The sequence below is a fragment of the Urocitellus parryii genome, chromosome 9 (genome assembly GCF_045843805.1).
Source record: "Urocitellus parryii isolate mUroPar1 chromosome 9, mUroPar1.hap1, whole genome shotgun sequence".
NCBI lineage: Eukaryota > Metazoa > Chordata > Mammalia > Rodentia > Sciuridae > Urocitellus > Urocitellus parryii.
In genome coordinates, this window is record NC_135539.1 from 130,487,170 (window position 1) to 130,507,765 (window position 20,596).

Here is a 20,596-nt window from a genome sequence, read left to right on the forward strand (position 1 = left end):
GGGTTGTCATCCCAGCCTCTCACTTGTTCTGTTTCTGTGTTGTTCTGGTTTCTAGCTCATGCAAAATGCAGTATTCACTTTTGAGCAGTTGCTTTCCCCACATCTCCAAGGAGACGCCTCCAAAATTGCAGCTGCCATTGAGAAGGTCAAGCTCCGAGTCCTGAAGGTAAAGGCTTTTTCTCATCTGTGGAAGCATAAAACAAGAAAGCCCCTGTTTCTTTTGTTAGGTGAACATATCTTGTCCTCCCTTTCAATCTGCTCTTCCCCTCTCCTTCTCCCCGTGACTGTCATCCAGCAGCAATTCCCCCAGTGGCTTTCATGCCTCTTCTGCCATCTAGTGGACACTTTGGGGACTACAGCTACTAAACATCCTTACCCACCGCTTAGTTGTAAACTAAGCTTACTTTCACAGCAGTCGAACTTGACAAACGTTATTGGCTGTCCCCACAAGCACTGTGACAGGTATTGCATAATATATAAAAACAAGCAAGGCACAGATTCTCTCTTTAAAGAGTTCACAACATAGTAAAATCCATAAAATCAGCCAGCATTTTTAAGAAAAATCAAAATCTGAAGGCAAAGGAATTGCAAGGAAAAGATATCTGCCAAATGAAATTGTTTTAAACTGGCTTCACATGTGAGTGCAGAGTAAATGGTTGCAATAATAGGAATTTGTATAAATATAAAGTCACTACAGTTATTGTTAAAGCTTTTTAAAAACACCTAGGCTGTTTCGTTTGATTCTCACAGGAAGTTGTGAGATGATTAGAATGTATCCCCAATGTACAGATGAGGAAACGGATCCTCAAAAAGTTTGATTTTTTTTTTTTTTACCAAAGCTCAATCAGCTAGTCAGTGGTGATCTACTAATTTTTTACCATCTGCTGTTTCCCCTAAACATTGCTCTCAGAAGGTCAAAGCCTGGAGGAGGTCCTTGGATTTTACACCTGCTCTTGATGTCTCATAGACCAGAGGAAACTCTAGCAACCAAATCATTGCAATTAAAAACAATGATAAAAACAATGAAAACATGATAATACAAATAATAATGATGCACTTACAATTGACCTGAAAGAAAAGATAGTGCCACTATCAAGTGCTCCCATAATACTTGATAAGTGCCCTCACCTAACTATCCTTCAGTTGGCCTGACCATTCTGCTCATATGCCTATGACTGTTCTCTACATTGTCTGTGATCACCTTGAAGTGACATCGAAAATCAAATCCTGGGCTCCAGGTGTGGGTATTCAATTCAGAACAGAGAGCCGTCATCCTTCTTGTTCTAGATATTGAATTTCTTTGGTTGATAGGTCTCAGTGTTGAGGGTGCTACGAGCCAGGCCCTCTCTTCTCTGTACAAATCATTGCGACACACTGACCCTGCCTGCAGAACAGAGTGGAATGTAATAGCCAACCGGGACTCCCAGGGGCCTACCCAGACAGGGTGATGAGGTGCACACTCACCCCCTCGTTCCATCTCCAACTGCTTGATAACACGGATACCACCTCTCTGTTTTGACCTTGCCTCAGTTTCCATATCTGTCAGAGGGGATGGTGAGATGGGTCATCCCGTCACCACCTACACCTAGAGAGTATATGCAGGAATGACACAGAAAGATCTCTGAGACCTTGGAAATGCAAGAGTCCTCAGAAGTTTGGGTTGGGGAAGGGAGATGACGTGGGCGTCTTGAGTTTTTTGTTTAAGGGAAAGTTAACAGATTGTCGTGCTCCTGTTTAACATATGTTTCTGCCTTGACAGCAATATGATTATGACAGCAGCACCATCCGGAAGAAGATCTTTCAGGAGGCGCTGGTTCAGATCACACTTCCCACCATGCAGAAGGCACTGGCATCCACGTGCAAACCAGTAAGCGAATGGGTCACCCTAAAGAGCCTGCTCTTATTGCCTCTGAAGTTCAAATGAGCTCTTTCGCTGCTCTGTACTTGCAAACATCTGACTGGGCCTGGGGAGGGGTTGGCACACTTTTTTTTTTTTTTTTATAAATAGTAAATAGTTTAAGCTTCATGGGCCATTTTATCACTTCTGTTGTGACTGCTCAACTCTGCGGTTGTGGCACCCAAGCAGCCAGAGACGGCGCACAGACAGATCTAAGTCTGTGTTCCAATAAGCTTTATTTACAAAAACAGGAAGCTGCCAGGATTTGCTGACCCCTGAACTAGAGGAAATCTCAAAGGGTAATTATCTGAACTTGAGCCAAGCTAAGGCACTGAATGCCTAAGGGGGACCAGGTGTTCCCTATTATAGCACGGCTCATAAGTCCAACATGTGCTCCGAAACTTGACTTCAACATCCAGAAAATCTCCAGCAACATGATTACAATAGGGTATTTGTTCTGTTACATCCAGTAATGTTTGCTTACTGAAATCAATGACATTGTGTAAATGTGCTGCACACAGCCGGCACACAAGGATAGCCATGATCGCAGAGGTGTGACTTGGTCTGAGGGGAAGAGTCGTGGGCAAGTGGAGTCTTAGGGCTGGTTCAGAACCAGGGTTCAAGTCCCAGATCCTGCATGTTTCTGCCCTTGGGCCCTGGGCCAGTCACTTCTCCTCTTTTGGTCTAGAATTCATCTTTTAAAAATGTAGCCAATAATATTTTGCAGTATCTTTCTTAAGACTGAGAAGACTAGAATGATACCCTTAACACTTGATGAATGCTTACGATGCTTAAACAAAGTGGATTATTGCAAGAAATTTCACAATAGCCCTTTGAGGAGGTCCTGTTTATATCCTCATTGTGCAAATGAGGAAATCTGAGAGGTTAAGCAACAAGCCCAAAGTCACAGTGCAGGTTCCCACCCGAATTTAAACAGTCCACACTCACCTGTACCATGGTGGGTTCCCTGAAGCTGTTCGCCTGTCACACTTCTGCATTTTAAGAATGACTTGCAAGCTTGGGCATTGGCGAGGCCTGCTCCCTCTTGGAGTAAAGATTCAAGAACTTCTTTATCCCATAAAGGGCTTTTTGGCAGCTTGGAGAGTCTCCAAGCAATGACACATTAAAATTCATCTGTGAGTTTATTTCACTGTGGAATTTTCTTTGGTCACTTTTATATTCTGTAAACGCCATTTTCCTTCAGCTAGTCGTTGGTGTATCTAGTATTGGCATTTATTTCTGGGGGCGTATTTCTTTAGTAGAAAAGCATTTGATTAAGCTAAAGGGGAAAGAGTTGGCCTACCTGACTGTCCCTTGGCCTTATGTGCAGCCCACCACTGCGTCCACCTCTAAATGTGCCTGCAGTTGGACTTCTCTTTTTCAGTCCCTAAGGCAGTTTGGAGGTCTCAGAGCCACCTCCTCCCAGACAAGGGCAGGGCAAAGACGGTTCCCCTTCCTGTCTGCACCTCGCTTCCGAGCCTCAGCAGAGTGAGCTGGGTCCAGTCCACAGAGACCTGCCATTGAACCAAGAGATACTGCTTTCAGAAGAGCCGGTGACTCTGAGTTTTGTGTCAGTGTCATGAGCTTTCAAAGCTCTATATTTACAGAATGGGTAAATATGGGGATTATCTGCTTCATAGGAGTCTTTATTTTACTGTCACGTGTTTGCCTTGGTTCTTGGGAACTTCCTAGTTCTGTGGCACTCAACCCTATCCTAGCTGCTATTAGAAGAACCTGGGGAACTTTGGAAAAAAAAAAAAATCCCCAAGACTCATCCCCAGGATTCCAATTTAATTGGTTCAGAGAATTAAGCATATGATGAAGTTCAATCAATTCAATATAGAAGACCTGTTTTGTAAAACTGGGCATGTCACAGCAGTACAAATGTCCCTCCATTATTCCTTCTCACAGAATTATTCTGTTGGTTGAAACTTTAAAGGTCTATTTATTCAGTCACCACGTATTAAAATGCATCAAATACGATCAAGGCATTGTGCCCAGCCGTGTCCTGCTGTCCTGGAGTTCACAGTGTAGAGGCAGGTGACAGGCATGTGGGATGCCGCATGGGGAGCACAACAGTGGCCCAGTGCAGGAGGATTCCTGGGACTGTGCTGGACCCTGCTTTTAGGATCAGGGAGGACTTGCCAGAGTCGTGCCTTCAGTTGGTCCTCAGGGATGAATGACAGAGGAAGGGAAGATGAAATGGTGTTCCACGCATGAACCTCTGTCCCTCATTTAGCAGAGGAAAAGACAGAGGTTCAGAGTGGTGACATGGCTTACCCAGGAGCCAGTGGTGCATTCAGGACAGTGTCCAGTCTCCTGGGCAGTGATCTGTCCATCTTCCTGGTCTCATAAACTGTCTAGGAGTCACTGAAGCTCATGTCTCTCCAAGCCTTTGGGTTTCCTCTCAGGTGGGTATCAAGGGATCCCATCATTGCCTACTGGCATTACAAACCTGGACCACAGCACACCCAAGTCTTAGCACTGAAATCTGTTTGAATGTTGTGATTCCACTCACTTGCTGAAGGCATCAAATCCCACTCTAGTTCTCTAAGAGCCAGAACCATCAGTGCAAAGCTTGCTGACTTGGTCACTGGAACATGATTTGGTACACTATGACCCCTGCCCTGTCCTTGTGCTGATCACAGGCAGCCACTGGGAAATCCTTAGACAGCAGAAAAGGTTAAGGGATTTGGCATCATGCCTGGGCTATCTTAGAAGGAATGGGTAAATGTCAGGGTCAGTTGGAAGAATGGAGGAGAATGTTTTTGAATAATCCTCACATGACTCTTCAGCCAGAAAAGGGGTCTTATAAAATTAAAGCTATGTCTACCTCATGACCCAGAAACCTCACTTCTAGGTATAGACCCAAGATAAATAAAGTCCTTAAGGCCTCAAAAAACTAAAGAAAGAAATTAAAGAAGATGGCTCTGGAGGCTGAGGCAGGAGGATCACGAGTTCAAAGCCAGATTCAGCAACAGCAAGGCACTAAGCAACTCAGTAAGACCCTGTCTCTAAATAAAATACAAAATAGGGCAGAGGATGTGGCTCAGTGGTCAAGTGCCCCCAAGTTCAATACTTGGCACCAAAAAAAAAAAAAAAAAGAAAGAAAGAAAGAAATAAAAAGAAAAAGAAATTGAAGAAGACCTTAGAAGATGGAAAGATCTCCCGTGTTCTTGGATAGGCAGAATTAATATTGGAACATATCAAAATGGCCATGCTACCAAAAGCACTATTCAGATATAATGCAGTTCCTATGAAGTTTCCAATGATGTTCTTCACAGAAATAGAAAAATCAGTCATGAAATTTGTTTGGAAAAAACAAGAGGCCCAGAATAGCCAAAACAATCCTCATCAAGAAAAGTGAAGCAGGAGGCATCACAACACCAGATCTTAAATTACTTGTACTAGAGAGGTATAGTATCAAAAAGAAGCATGGTGTCAGCACCAAAACAGACAGGAAGACCAATGGTATAGAGTAAAGATTCAGAGACAAACCCACACAAATACAGTTACACTAGACAAAGGCTCCATAAACGTATCTTGGAGAAAAGATAGCCTCTTCAACAAACGGTGCCAGAAAACCCAAAATCCATATGTAATAAAATGAAATCAGACCCCTATCTCGCTCCCTGTACAAAACTCAAAGTGGATAAAGGACCTAGGCATTAGACCAGAGACTCTGTGCCTAATAGAAGAAAAAGTCGGCCCAAATCTCCTTCATGTCAGCTTAGGAATTAACTTCCTCAACAAGACTACTAAAGTGTAAGGAATAAAATCAAGAATCAATAAATGGGATGGTACCAAACTAAAAGCTTCTTCACAGCAAAGGAAACAATCAAATCATGAAGAGAGAGCCTACGCAATGGGAGAAGATCTTTGCCACCTGCACTTCAGATAGAGCATTGATCTCCAGGATATACAAAGAACTCAAAAAACTTAACACCAAGACACCAAATAACCCAATCAATCAATGGGCAAGGAACTGAACAGGTACTTCACAAAGAAGAAATACAGTCAGTGAACAAAAATAGGAAAAAATGTGCAATATCTCTAGCAATTAGAGAAATGCAAATTAAAACTACACGGAGGGCTGGGGTTGTGCCTCAGTGGTAGCGTGCTCGCCTAGCATGCATGAGGCACTGGGTTCTATCCTCAGCACCACATAAATGTAAAATAAAGATATTATGTCCACCTAAAACTTAAAAATAAGTAAATATTTAAAAAATTAAAACTACATTGAGATTTCATCTCACTCCAGTCATAATGGCAATTATTAAGAATAAAAGTAATAACTAGGCATGGCGGTACACAACTGTAATCCCAGTGGCTCGGGAGGCCGAGGCAGGAGGATCACGAGTTCAAAGCCAAGAGTCTCAGCAACTTAGCAAAGTCCTAAGCAACTGGAAATACCATGCCATTTTTGTTACTATAGCTCTATCCTGTCTCTAAATAAAATATAAAAAGGGATGGAGATGTAGCTCAGTGGTTAAGCACCCCTGGGTTCAATCCTGAGTAACAAACAAACAAAAAAAAAACCAAGTAACAATAAATGTTGGCCAGGATATGGGGAAAGAAGCAATGCACTCATACACTGCTGGTGGGACTGCAATTGGTGCAACCACTCTGGAAAGCAGTATGAAGATTCCTCAGAAAACTTGGAATGGAACCCAGTTATCCTGCTTCTCAGCAATCTTTGCACTGATGGTTCTGGCTATTCATGCTATGATGAATGGATAAAGAAATGGGGTACATATACACAGTAGAGTATTACTCATCCATAAAGAAGAGTGAAATTGTGGCATTTGCTGGTAAATGGATGGAACTGGAGACTATCATGCTAAGTGAAATAAGTCAATCCCAAAAAACCAAAAGCCAAATGCTCTCTCTGATAGGTGGATGCTGACTCATAATAGGTGAGGGGTTGTGGGAGGGAAGAGTGGAGGTTCACCAGATTGGAAGGGAGGGGGAATGGGTATGTGAAAGACAGTAGAATAAATCGGACATAACTTTCCTATGTTCGTATATGAATACATAACCAGTGTAGCTGGTTGTCCACATCACGTACAACCACCAAACTGGGAAGTTATACTCCATGTACGTATGATATGTCAAAATACATTCTACTGTCATGGAGAGAACAGTGGGGGGGGGTGCATATGATCAAAATATGTACTATGCATGTACGAATATGTCCCAACAAAACCCATCATTTTCTATAATTAATATGTACCAATAACATGGCAGTTCCGACAGTCAAAAAGTGGAAAAATCTCAATGTCCAAGGAGTATGGATAAATAATTTTAGTTTATCCATATGGTAAATGCTATTTATCGATGGAAAGGAATGAGCTACAGATACATGCAGAAACACGGAAAAATACGAAAAGCAAACACAAACACAATGAATATATAATTTTGTTTATTCATGAACAAGCAAATAGGAATCTATCATGATGTGTGTCAGATGGTGCTTCTCTGTTGGAGGGCTGTGGACTTGAGGGGGCCAAGGAGGAGCCTTGGGGGCAAAGGAAGAGTTCTCCATCCTGATCTGGGTTGTGGTTACACGGGCATATTTATATATTTAACATTGTTGGACTGTACTTTTAAAATCTATGTATTTTATTGTATACTATGTATAATATATGATATAGCATATATTATATATAATATATTTTATATATACAATAAAATACTGTTGGCATTAAATTAAAAAGGAAAAAGGAAATACATTAGATTTGATAGAAAATAAGGCAGCCCAGACCCTTATTTTCTATCAAGGCCTGACAAGGTTTTGAGATGGTCCAAAAATCTCTTCTGTCTTCCCCCTTGAGGCACCTAGGATGTGTGCCCAGGATGAGGGAAGGGACTGGAACTGCCAAGGGTCAGGCACCACCCTGTCCTGGGCAGTTAACCCTGCCTACGTGCCTGCGTGCCTCGAGGGACTCAGATGGGAGAGGACACAGTCCACGATGGCTGGACTCAGCTGTTATCTAAGCATCTTTTGCCTGTGGGCCAACAGGACCCTCGTCCCTCCCTCCCACTCCCAGGAGGGGATCACAAGTGGGAGTCACCCTTTCCTTATCTTCCCCGAGACCAGAAATCCCATTGCACGGCTTCTCCTCTTCATCCTCTTATTTCTGTCTCTTCAGGAGCTTCAGAAATACGAGCAGTTCATCTTTGCAGATCACACCAATATGATCCACGTTGAAAATGTCTATGAGGAGATTTTATATCAGATCCTCCTCGATGAAGCTCTAAAAGGTAAGCGGGCTCACGGGGCACTGGAGGGAACTCTCTGTAGAGGGAAGGACTTCTGAAGTGGGACTTAGGAAGACTCAGAAAGGGGAAGAGACAGTTGGCATTAGAGAGAGAGCCAGGAGGGTGGGGAAGGAAGGAGGTGACCTTGACTGAGCACCCCTGATTTGGCACCCAGTGTGCTAGCCCTTCAGATATTATCCTCTTTCAACAAACATGAACTCTGGAGATGGGGATGTTAAGCTTCCATTAACAGATGAGAAAATTGAGGCTTAGGGGGATTAAATGAGGGTCTCTTCTGAAGAGCTGTCTCCATGCACCGTGCCAGATAGAACCGGGGAAAGAGCTGTGGGCAGAGGCTCAGGGCCCCTCCTGGAGCAGGGCAGCGGTGGCTCCAGCCGCAGGCTCGACCCAAGCTTGCTCAGCACATTCCTCACCTCCGCTAGGCCAGACAGAAAAAGACACAGAGTGATGATGACACAGTGCCCTGGGAGCCTTGCTAGGACTCTGGCACCCCGTGTGCTGTGGAATCGGAGCTTGCCTGGAATTGGAGTGTAAATGGGGACACTTTGATAAAAATATGCTGGAGAGGGCCACCATCAAACTGCAGGCCTAGGAGGCATCTGGTCTCCGTGGCAGAGACCTGGAGTGTCCCTAAATGCTTCCACACAGAAAACTGGCCGTGCACAAGGCCCATGCATGTCACAGTAGCTAATCACAGGGATTGAGGAGATGAGGCGTGTAAAGGGGCCGGCATGGTGTCCACACCAAGGAGGACCCTGTCAGGGCTGCAGGCAGCTATCACAGCCACCTCTGGGTGATTTGGAAGCAGGCTCCTTTCCTTTGGACAGAAAACTGTCAAAACTTAATTATATCAGTATTTCCCCATGAGTGTTTTTTAATGAAATTATAAAGAAATGTTTAAAAAAGAAATTGTCACAATGCACTTTAAACATTTCACATCTTCTGTATTTCCCTGTTTTTCAAATAAAATTCTATAAATTTTTTAAAAAATAAGAAAATTGTCACGATATCCTAATTTCATTACAATAGTCTATGGCAAGCTGATGAAAAATTATACCAAAGACACAAATCTATACTGCCTCTGATAGGGATGGCACCCCCAGGAATGTGGCCTTATTGGGACCGCAAGCCCTCACAGCCAGGAGTGGAGGCCTGTGGCCAGAAACAGCTGCTACTGTTTTGTTGTTGCTGTCTTGCCTCCCTCCCAAGGCTTTGAGGCTGGTCTCCGTGAGCAGAGATTTTCATGCCAACAAGGCTCTGTCAGATGCATGATCAGAACTGAACACCTAGGACACACTCAGGAATGTGCTCTGAGAAAAAGCAGAGGCAAAAAGGCCGCCCCTGCCCTGCAGGAATTCCAGTCTAGGTGGACACACAGAGCTACACGTATTAGCATGCAATGTGATGGGCCCTCTCTGAGTGAGACGCTGCTGGAGACTGTGAGCCTCCGAAAGCAAAGGCCATCTCTAATTCACCTCTGGATTCCCAGTGCTGGTTCCATATCGATGCCCCACAGACATCTGCAGTTTGAATAAATGAATGAACAAATGCTGCCAGGGTTGAGTCTGGAGAGACATTTGTAGTCACTGGTCATCAGGGAAGGGGACCTGGAGTGGATGGCCATAAGCCGGGTCTTGAAATTGAGAATGTGGGTATCCAGAGAGGGTGGCGGGGGAGTTTGGTTTCTGGATAAAAATGAGAAAATCCAGGTTTGCCAAGCAGAGTGTTAACACTGTGTTGTGTTTTCCGGTGTATCTCAGTGATAAAGGAGGCTGCGATTCTGAAGAAGCACAACTTATTTGAAGACAATTTGGCCTTGCCCAGTGAAAGCGTGTCCAGCTTAACAGATCTTAAAACCCCCCCGGGGTCAAACCAGGCCAGCCCTGCCAGGAGACTGTCTGCCCTTGTCCCTCCGGAAGCTCCAGACAGCGAGCCCCCGAGTGGCAGCGAGGTGTTCCAGGAGTCCGGGGAACACCAGCAGCCGGAGGCAGAAGGAGAAAGCCTTTCTCTCCCTGGGCCCAGCCCTCCTCCAGGTGGGGATGAGCAGGTGCTCAATGACCTGGCTGCAGAGGACGCAGCAGGAGCCCTGAGCACACCTTCAGCAGAGCCGAGGTCGGGAAAGCCACCTGGGGATGAAGAACCCAGCCCTGGGAAGCCCGAGCCCATGGCCGCCTCTGGATCCCTGAAGGAGCTCAGAGAGCTGTTGACGGTGACTGATGATGGACCAGCGGAGTCAGCCCTGGGGATGGGAACAGACACCAATGAGACACTGGTTCCCCAAGAAAATGAAAAAGAAGAAGAGGAACCCCAGATCCACACCGAGGGCAGTCCAGCAGCTGCCCCCCAGGACAACTCTGAGGAAAGCCCAGTCCGTGAGAGGGAGGCCCAACCTCCCCTTCCAGAGGCTGAGGTCCCCGGAGTGGACACGGGGGCATCTCCAGAGGCCAGCAGCCCTGCTTCTCAGCCAGCCAGTGGAGAGATCAGCCAGGAGGCCAGCTGTCCAGGCTCTGCGGAGGGGCCAGCAGAGGCTGTGGAGCCCCCCGAGAGGGAGCCGGCAGCAGGGACTTCCATGCCGGAGGCCCGTGAAGGAGAGGCCGCGTTGCAGGAGGCTGGCACTGTAGGTTCTGACCCCGGCTGCCCCAGAGAGAGCCAGGTTTCTGAGGAAGGAGAAGCAATGGGAGGGGAAAGCTGCACAGCCCCAGCCGTGGGAAGTGGTACTGAGGTTAAGGCTGCCCGCGTTCATGAGTGTCAGTGGGTGGTCGAGAGCGCCCCCCACACCCAGGGCCTAGAGGACGGGAAGGAGTGGGAAGCTTGTCAGGAGAGCACCCCAGAGCAGCCCTTGGAGGAGTGAGAGGGATAATCTGGCGAGAGTCTTTCTTCGAACAAAGTCAGTTAAAGGGTTCTAGTTATGGGCATGCTTAGGAGTTGCTATCAAAAAATTCTGAACTATTTCCAGAGGTCACACACACAGGGTGTGAACATGGAGGCAGACTCTTGTGGGACAGGACTGCTCCACCATGAATGATTGCTTTAGCATTTTAATAGGCATCACCAAAGGGCTGGGGTGAGAGAGAGCTCAAGCCAGGAGAGGGAGCTCAGGGCTTGGTGTTCTCACACTGCACGGGTGCAGTCTTCCACTTGCACTTTAAGGCTTTGAAATTTTGAGTAAGAATACAAATACACACTGTAACTCCAGCCTCACCATGTACTCTATCAAGTTCACAGCCTCTTCAAGACTCAGCATTGGTCCTCAGTCAGGCTGCAAGGAAGGGAAGGTCAGGAACCTAGTGGCCCCTGCCATGTGCAGCCCCAGGGGGCCGCCCATGCCTGTGTGGTCTCTGGAGAAGCTGAGTTGAAACTGAGGGAGGAAGGTTGTGATCTTGTCTGGGCCTGTTCCTAATTCTGCTATCAATTTCTTGTTAATGAATCTTATTGATTCGTATCAGTTCATCACCTTTTAAGGAAATTCAGATGAGGCAAGGAAATCTCATTGGCGTAGATAAGCCTGAAAGCATTTCAAATTAGCCATAGACGGTGCAAAGAACTCAGCTAAATTATGGCGCTTAAAGCCTACTAGTTAAACAAAACATTATTTGAACAGCTACTGCACGCCACATACAGTATTAGGCATAGTAATGACAAAAGAAAAGGTAAGGTGCTTTGTCTTATACAAATTAAAAGACCCATGAGAATTTAGTCTAGAAGAAAAACAAGTGCCAATTGTCAAACCATAGCAGCTTTCTCTCTTTCCATTCAAATGATCCTGACTCATTCACAGAAGGGAACAAAATAAATGAATAAAAAAAGGAATGAATAAAGACAGAAGCCAAGGTTTGTATAATCAAGTTCCAAAAATGTTACCAAAAAGTAGAAATCATTTGGTCGTTCAGCAAGTTAATTGAGTTCCTGTGAGTTAAAAACCACTGGGGATACCCCATGAAAAAGCTGCTGTTCTTTCTTCTTGGAAGGAAATAGAAATATTTTTGAGAATACCAAATCTTCTAAATGGAGCATAGTCTGTAACCATTAATGTTCAAGATAGAATAGACTTACTTGCAAAAAATTAAGATTTGTTCTGTTGTCCTTCAGAAAATGCCAGATTGTCCCAAGTACTACATCCTGAAGATTCCTTCCAGAGACTTTTTAATATTAGATTTCAACATATTGCCCTAAAAGCCTGTTTTGATTATCCCCATCAAGTACATTTACATCAGTTCTTCAGAGAATTGGTTTCACAGGTCAGCCATTTAATCAAGAATTAAAATATTTCCCTTCCCCATAAAGGATGAATGATAGTATCCGAATGGTCTCCTGTTGAATTGCTTCAGCTCCTCTTAGAGTGGTTAGACCCTCATGTCCCGGGGTGATCCCATCACAGGTGAGGAGGGCAAGAGGCCACTCCTCCCTTGGTCCCTGCCCACCCTGGGCTCCCTCCCTCACATCCTGGCTTTCTGCCCCGAGTATTGAAATCATGTTTACTTCCTGCCTCTCCCAGAAGCTCTCTTCAAGGACAGAGCCTAGGGGTTAGTCATCCTATGTGCTTCCTGCTGCAAGCCCACAGCCCTGAGTAATGGCTTCCTGCATGTGCAGTACCCTTCATATCCCTGACGCCTAGTGCAGGAACTGGCACGTGTCACCCTGCTCAGGAAACGTGGGAACTGAACACCCTGCTCGCTGCTGTGCACGGGCTATTTGGGGCTTGCTGTTAGGAAGGGAGCTGTTTGTAAGCAGGCTTTCTGCCCTTGGTGAGTCTTCCCTTCAATAAAGTTCAAAGTCCAAGGGGCTGACAGCCAGATGGCCAGAAACATCGCCCAGTAAGGCAAGGAGCCAAAGGAGCAGTGCCCAGCCCCACAGACTGCGCTGTCCCTAGGAGATCCCGTGCTGGTGCAGTCCTAGGGCACAGCCAGCCCCCCTCCAGAGCCTCTTCCCTTTGCTCACCTCAGGGCTTCTCGCCCCCTTTAAAAAAGCTGAGAACTTTCCAACCCTAAAGGAGGATTCATTTGACTGTGTCGGAAGGACCAGTATCCTTGCCCTTCTTTTATACATCAAGGATGAGGCTCGAAGTGGCAAGATGTGCTGGAAAATGCATTCGAGGAACTTTGCTTTTACACACTTCTCAAGTTCTCTCAAATAAGCAGAGTGCTTGTTACATACTAGGATGGAGCAGGAAACAGAAGCGCATTAATCTGTAACCGTGTTAACAGTTTGAAGGGAAGAACTTCCAGGTGTTTGTCTTGCTGCTCACGCTGGTTTGTGTGTGTTGCTTTGGTGGCTTCCTGGTGGGAGCCAGGCTACTGTGATCTCAATGAGCAGCCTCCACGTTTTGCTCTGGGGGGTTTCTGTTATGGGCAAAGCATTAGAAATGCCTAAAATCCAAAGACATGGTTTTTGGCAAAAATGATGACATTAAACCATTTATGTTACTGTTGACCTTTCACAAAGAAAATATTTTCCTTGGAAAAAAAACTTGGCTTGTCATTTTTTCCTATGTAGTTTGGAGGACAGAGAGTAGTGCCTTGCATTATCTATTTTTTTTCCTAACCAAAAAAGAAAGAAAGAAGAAAAAAAAAAACTACCCTTGTGACTATAAGGATAAGATTTCAGTTTTTCCAAAAGCTTTATAAAGAGGCTGAAGGTGACGAACAGCAGTTTCTTAGGTCTGACCTATATTTGATTATAAAGATTCTCAAGGCTGGTTTTGCAGTTCTCCGGATCAGAGCCCATGACTTCAGAGAGTTTTACTATCCTCCCAGACTTTCCTTCCTTATAAGAAGTGACTGTTAGGTGCTACACAGCAATTTCAGATGGGGAAAGGGAAGGACATTGCTGACTTAACAACACAGTTTCACTAGGTGAAAAAGCTGGCAACTTGTGCCTCCGTACTTTTCCATAAACAAATGGGTTTGGGGGTTTGGCTTCAGAAGTCTGCAACTTCATGAAGAAAAAAAAAAATAAATCTATACTGTAGTTTTATTTTTATGGTCACTATTTGAAGCAAATAAACTCAAAACACTTTGTAGCCATGCATTTACTCTGCCAAGTGCCTATATTCCAATAAAATCCTCATCCTTGAAGAGCTGTCCAGATGTCATTTATTTGGAATAGGACTGGTTTCATCTTTTAAGCAAATGTCATACTTGAGCTGGAAGGAGCAGAAATGAAAGGTGAGTCACCCTTGCTACACTGTGCAACTTTTGCTTTTCTATTGTTAGGACGGAATCTGCAGGGAAGCCGCTTAATGCCAGGGGAAATTACACTTTGATAATGCATATGCTTATTTTTCTAGGAATTGGATCACACCCATAGTACAGAAATGGGCCATTACTCAGCGCATTAAATGGCTGTTCAATCTTAAATATCTTTTCAGTGGGTAACATTGGACAAAACATTCAGTCCTTCTATAATTATAAAATTGTATTTATTCACTCTCATTCACAGTTGCTCATTTATCCATGAATTCATTCACCAAAAAAAAAATAATGACTGTGTATCTGTTATATACAGGCATTGACTATAGTGGGTGGTGGAGAAATAAAAGCAAACACAGTAGTTGTGATCCTGCAATCAGCAAACTCAAATTCTCAGGGTGGACATGGCCAGAATGTCTGTGACGTGAACTTAGACTGGAAATTTGCTTCCTCATTTGACATAACCTTGTCTATTGTCTCAGCTTTAATTCTACACCAACCACTCAGGCAGGAGAGATACGTTGCAAAAATCAAGTCTAGCAGCTATGGAGATGCTCAGCGTGGCATAAACTTTATCATTCTTTCTCCTTCTTCCATACTAAATTTACAATATCCAATTATCAGTCCCAGAGTGGCCCCTTTGGACCTTCTATGTAGGGCCAATAATCATATTGGAATTGGAGAAGATGAGGGAGTTGATTTGGAAGTGTGCAGAGTTTTGGGGTGTTTTTGTTTTTGTTCTTATCTATGCTTATTGGGTGTAGCTTCGGACAGTAGAGGCTTTGAGAAGAGTCTTCTAAAGTTATTCTCTCCTTAGCCACACTCAGAGTGGCTGTTTCTTGAGCATCTCTAAATCTTTGCCATATTCTTCACTTTACCATAAGCATCCAGCTCTCCCTTTCCATCTGGCCAGTTCCCACTTTTCCTGAAAGTCGGGACACATGAGGACAAACTCCCCACCCTGCCCCCATACCCAATAACATTTTCTGAACTCTCACCCTGACTTACTTGCCTACTTCTGTTCTCCTCTCTTACTCTAATGTAGCCATTTACCTTCCCTCTGCCTTTGGGGCATGTACCCCCGTCTTCAATCTTTGTGTCCCTAGCAGACAGACAGTCCTTATGTATAGTAAATGCTCAATCCATGTTGAATGAATGAATAAGTAAATATCACCCATTCCAGATGTTGGATAAAAGTAAAGCTGATGACCGTTCAGTGTACCTGAAGGATGTGTAAAGATGGCAATTACTCAACCTGGTGTGCTGTTTTACTGATGAAACTTGACCATGAGTTTATGCAAACCCATTTTTTTCAGGAGGGAGTTTGAAGGCCAAGTTACCCCCAAATCAGGGGTACTATGAACCCTGATAGGAGAGTGGCTTCCAATGGGCTTTCCCAAGGTCTCCATGATATAAACTATGAAAAAAGGTTAAAAAGTTCCCTTGCTTTGCGTTCTAGTCTGCAAAACCCACCAATACTCATAGAGAGCCTTTGCCTTCTGGCCATTTCTCCTCTTGCTGGGCAAGGAGCAGGAAAGAAGATATGGTCCCTGCTTTTTAGGAAGCTCAGTCTAGTTGGGAAGACCTAGAAACCAATGGGAGTTCTGCAAGAAGAGGAGGAGAGTCCTGATAGCACACATGAGGAGCAACTACTGACTATCCACCCAAGTTCATGTTTAATTATTGAACCTATTAAGCCTGCCCTCTTTTTGCCTCTTTTAAACCCTGAAGAAAACTTGGTAATTACCAAAATTCCTTTATCTCATTCCTACAAACTCTTTCCAGGAATCTCGCGTCCTCTGTGGGTGCTGTTCTAGACTTTCTGCAGACCTGGTGTGTCTTCCACCTGGTGTCTACACAAAGCAGTACTTACATGCAGTGGGGAAGGACTCTATGTGGGTTAACCATCCCAAGAGGGTGGGAGACAAGGCACACTGGGCAGGGAAGTGTGTTTGTGTGCTGAAGAAGCCACTGAGGTGACGTTGAAACTAAGAGGTGACTTCTCCTGGTATGATTTCAATTCCTGCCTTCTACACTCCCATTTTTGGGGAAAGTGATTTTATTTGAACATAAATTTGAGTGAGATCATGAGGGGAAAAAAGGAAGGTGTCTTTATTTCTATCTATTGGAGGCTTCAAGTTTTTGAGTCCTTGAATTTTTCTATTTGTGTTAGATGATGCTTTCAATGTACCGCTGCAGGAAGCCATCCGTGAAATGCGTGAGGACCTTCTTCAGCATCGTAGCCAATGGGGGCGTAGATCTGGCATCGGGAACTTCCCGAGGCAGTCCCACAGGGATAGATATCCCAAATGCAAGTGAACTCCCCCTCAGCTCTGCTAAGTGTTCTCATGCAGCATCAAAGATGGGCTCGAGCGGCCAGTTAGCTCAGTTGGTTAGAGCGTGGTGCTAATAACGCCAAGGTTGTGGATGTGGCTCAAGAGGTAGTGCACTCGCCTGGCATGCGTGCGGCCCAGGTTCGATCCTCAGCACCACATACAAACAAAGATGTGGTATCCGCCGAAAACTAAAAATAAATAAATATTAAAATTAAAAAAAAAAAAAGATGGGCCCGAGCAGCTAGGAACTGAGCAGCCTACCTGCCTCCACCTCTATCCTGTTTTGGTGAAGAACTTTCCATAGAATCTCTTTGATGTCTTCTGATATAAATAAAGAAAACATAGGCTCCTTTCTTTGTTAGAACCTGGACCCTTCTGGTTAGCTTTGCCCTTCTCTGCCCCCTCTTTGAAACTACTTTCTGTGTTGCATATTCTGCCAGGCCCTGAGAATAGAGTGGTAAGCAAAACAATCAGTCCTTGCCCTCATTCCATTCAGATTTGTGGGCTATCTTTTCTGTTCTGAAAATTTCAATTATTTAACTTTAGGGAGAAATTTAATACACATAAAAAAAATCAAATCACATTTTGGAACTCCATGTCAGCTTTTTCTTGCTGTGACAAATACCTGAGAAAAACAACTCCAGAGAGGAAAGGTATTGGAGGGATCTTGGTGGCAGAGGTTTCAGTATATGGTCAGCCAGCTCCATCACTTTGGGCCTGATGTGGGGCCGAACATCATGGAGGAAGGACATAATGGAAGAAAATTGTTCACTCATGACTGCCAGGAAGCAGAGAGAAAGAGAGGTACCAGGGACAAGAAATTATCTTCTGAGGCATCCCCCCAGTAACTGTGACTTCCTCCAATTGCGTCCCACTTCCCAGAAGTCCATTCAACTATCAATGGACTAATGCACGGATGAGATTAGAGCCCTCATGATCCAATCACTTTCCAAAGACTTCACCTCTGGTCTGGCTGCACGGGGGATCAAGCTTCAACGCATTAGTCTTTGGGGGTCACTTTGTGTCCAGACTGTAATAAATTCTTCATTAAGCCTGATTATCAATTAGGTTCACTCTCTCTCTGAGGTCCTTTGTGAGAATGTTGCACAACTGTCACTTCATTCACTTTCCTTTTTAAAAGTTGTTGTGGGGATTTAAAAAGGTAATGTACTATAAAACTTAAGCCCAGATGAATAAAATAGGCTCAGAGAAATTAAGTAATGTCCTGCAGGTTACATAGCTGGTGACTAGTTAAGCAGTTGTACCATGTAGCAATCATTACAAAACAAACCATTCTTAACACTCAGTAGCTTAAAACATTCTTGAGCCAAAGACTATAGGTTGAGCATCAGGTACATAGTTCTCTGAATATGGCTCTCTCAATATGTTTGGGAATTGAGTGGCTAGATGTCGGTCTAGTCTAGACACCTTTGGGACAACTGGGCTCTACCCCATGTGGCCTCCCAGATGTCAGCAGACTAGTCCAGGCTTATTCTTCAGGTAGAAGCAAGGTAAAGAGAGAAAGAGAGAGGGAGACAGAAGGAGAAGCCAGCAGAAGGCTCTTAGAGTCCTGGGCCAGAACTGGCCTGCCATCACTTCCTCCCTATTCTGTTGGCTAAAGGAAGTCAAGAGGCTGGCCAAGTTTCAAAGGATAGGAGAGCTGCAAGGTCACACCACATTGGGCATAAATCCAAGGATGCCATTAACCAGGGACTATCAGTGCAATCTGTTTACTTCACCAGGATTCAAATGACTCCTGCTGGTCTCTAAAACCCACACTCTTGCCTCCAGACTGCACTAACTATAAATACTCCCTCAGCCAATCTAAGTCACTGTCATGCACTCTTCTAATGTCTAGTCTCTGCTGGAGCCAGACTTGCTATTGGGCGAACAAAACATGATCGTTCCCAACTCCAAGCCTTTGATCTAACAAGGAACCTTGATTATTACTAGTATTATTTGTGGTGCTGGGGATTGAACCCAGGGCTTTTTGCATATGAGGCAAGCACTCTACCAACTGAGCTATATCCCCAGCCCCAGAACCTTGATTTTTGCATTGGTTTTGAGAATGAATCTTCTATTAAAAATATCTTTTTTAGAATTCATAAACCTTGTAAGAAAAAAGATCTAAAGAAGATTTTACCACTAATTTAGCACAAAAAAAATTTAAATTGTTTATATCTCTCTTAGACTAATTATAATAAGTTCAGTGGTGACAGTTAACATGTTAATTATCTCAAAGAGAGTGCCAAAACATCACATATGACAAACATAGTTTGTAACTGATGTAGCAAGCACAATTCTTTCTCCAAAATGTTAATAACCAATGCATTTTTCTATGGCAAATAATTATAGTCTCTATAAAAAGTTAAATTCCTTTAGGGGGATAACTATAAACATGTACCTGCTTTTGAAGGAAGCTCTTTTCCTTTCTCCCAATTAAATCAATCAAACAAATAAATAAAACAAAACACTAGCTAGAAACTCAATTTCCTACCACCAAACAATCAAATAAAAATCTTACTTACAACCTTTATCCTGCCTGGTTAATACCCTTTATTCTTTATAATGCTAAGTTAACTGATTTGATGAACATTATTCATTACCCCTCTCCTTTGCCTATTAAAATGTGACCCCCAGGATACAATATTCTTGAAAACACTTGTTATCAGATTTTGCCCGTGAGGTTTTCTCATTAGAATATTGTTGTGCTGGGCTGGGTGCTGAGAGCCATAGCCAAGTAGGAATGACGCATGGCAATTTCCTTGTCAGCCTACCCAATGTTGCTTAGAGGGAGGACTCTCCATTATGGAAATGGACTTGCCTTGGACCCAGGTCATTTGCAGTGACATTGCATGAATGTTTGAGAAAGGTGACCCTACTCAAGGACCAGGGTGGATCCGGGTTTAGGGTGGATCCTGCTGGGAATAGGGCGTATCCTGCTGCCTCAGGCGCCCGCTCCTTGAGTTCCCATTGAGTTCTCAGGGGATTCAGAGAGTATTTAGTATGCAGAGCCGGGTGGAGTGTGTGGATTTTCCCAGAACGTGCATGTAGAGTGCCGGTGACAGTTCAAGAATAAAGAGTTGCTGTTTGAATCTACAAGGCTTTTGTGGTGGCTTGGTTATTTTGTGCCCAGCCAGACTGCAGCAGCTGGGGCTGTAATGTAAAGGTAAAGTGTTTGCCTCCCATATGTGAGGTACTGGGTTTGATCCTCAGCATCACAAAAAAATAAATGAAGATACTGTGTGTTCATCTACAAACTAAAGAAATTTTTTTAAAAAAGAATATTGTTGTGCTGAGTGACCTACAGTTTCCTTTCAAATTTTTAATAAAAGCTGAATAAAAGTTTTTGAGACTTATGACAATTTTATTCTACTTCTTGCGTATGCCGTCTCCCCAGAATCTCTTCCTTTTCCACAGGACCACATAATTCTAAGCTTCCTTCCTATGAATTCTCTTGGTTAGTATTGCTAACGATATTGATTTGGGCATTTCTCTATGTGCCACCAAGAAATCTTTAATGATTTCTCATGTGTTTTGTCTCAACCAGTTGGTTAAGATTTTAGAGGACAGAAAGTTTGTGCTCAATGTCTAGACATCAATATACTCATAGAATCATAAACGCTTGAGGCTAGAACATTCTCTGAAGTTCATTCAGTGCAAATGCATCTGTTGTGCTTGCATTTCCTTTTTAAAACCTGCCTGCTGTGTGGTCATCTGCCAGGGATGAGAAACCCACTCTCTCTCTAAGGAGCACACGCCATTTCCAGACAACTGTAATAATGAGAGGGTAAAAAATATGGCCCTCCCATTTTCCCCTGCTTCATTCACCTCCCCAAACGCATGCCATAATTTTCACCCTGTGGGTCCAGTTTCTTCCATCAGGGCAGTAC

General features: G+C 44.1%; 1 protein-coding gene across 1 annotated transcript in view; it reads left to right on the forward strand.

Annotated features, from left to right (window-relative positions):
- Nucleotides 1-14,238, forward strand: part of Niban1 (niban apoptosis regulator 1) — a 138,619-nt gene extending 124,381 nt beyond the window's left edge. The window contains exons 11-14 of the mRNA XM_026392838.2: nucleotides 56-166; nucleotides 1,760-1,867; nucleotides 8,050-8,161; nucleotides 9,940-14,238. Of these exons, the coding sequence (XP_026248623.2) occupies nucleotides 56-166; nucleotides 1,760-1,867; nucleotides 8,050-8,161; nucleotides 9,940-11,030 (1,422 nt within the window). The 3' untranslated portion in view covers nucleotides 11,031-14,238. The remainder of the gene's footprint in view (nucleotides 1-55; nucleotides 167-1,759; nucleotides 1,868-8,049; nucleotides 8,162-9,939) is intronic.
- Nucleotides 14,239-20,596: the final 6,358 nt, after the last annotated feature.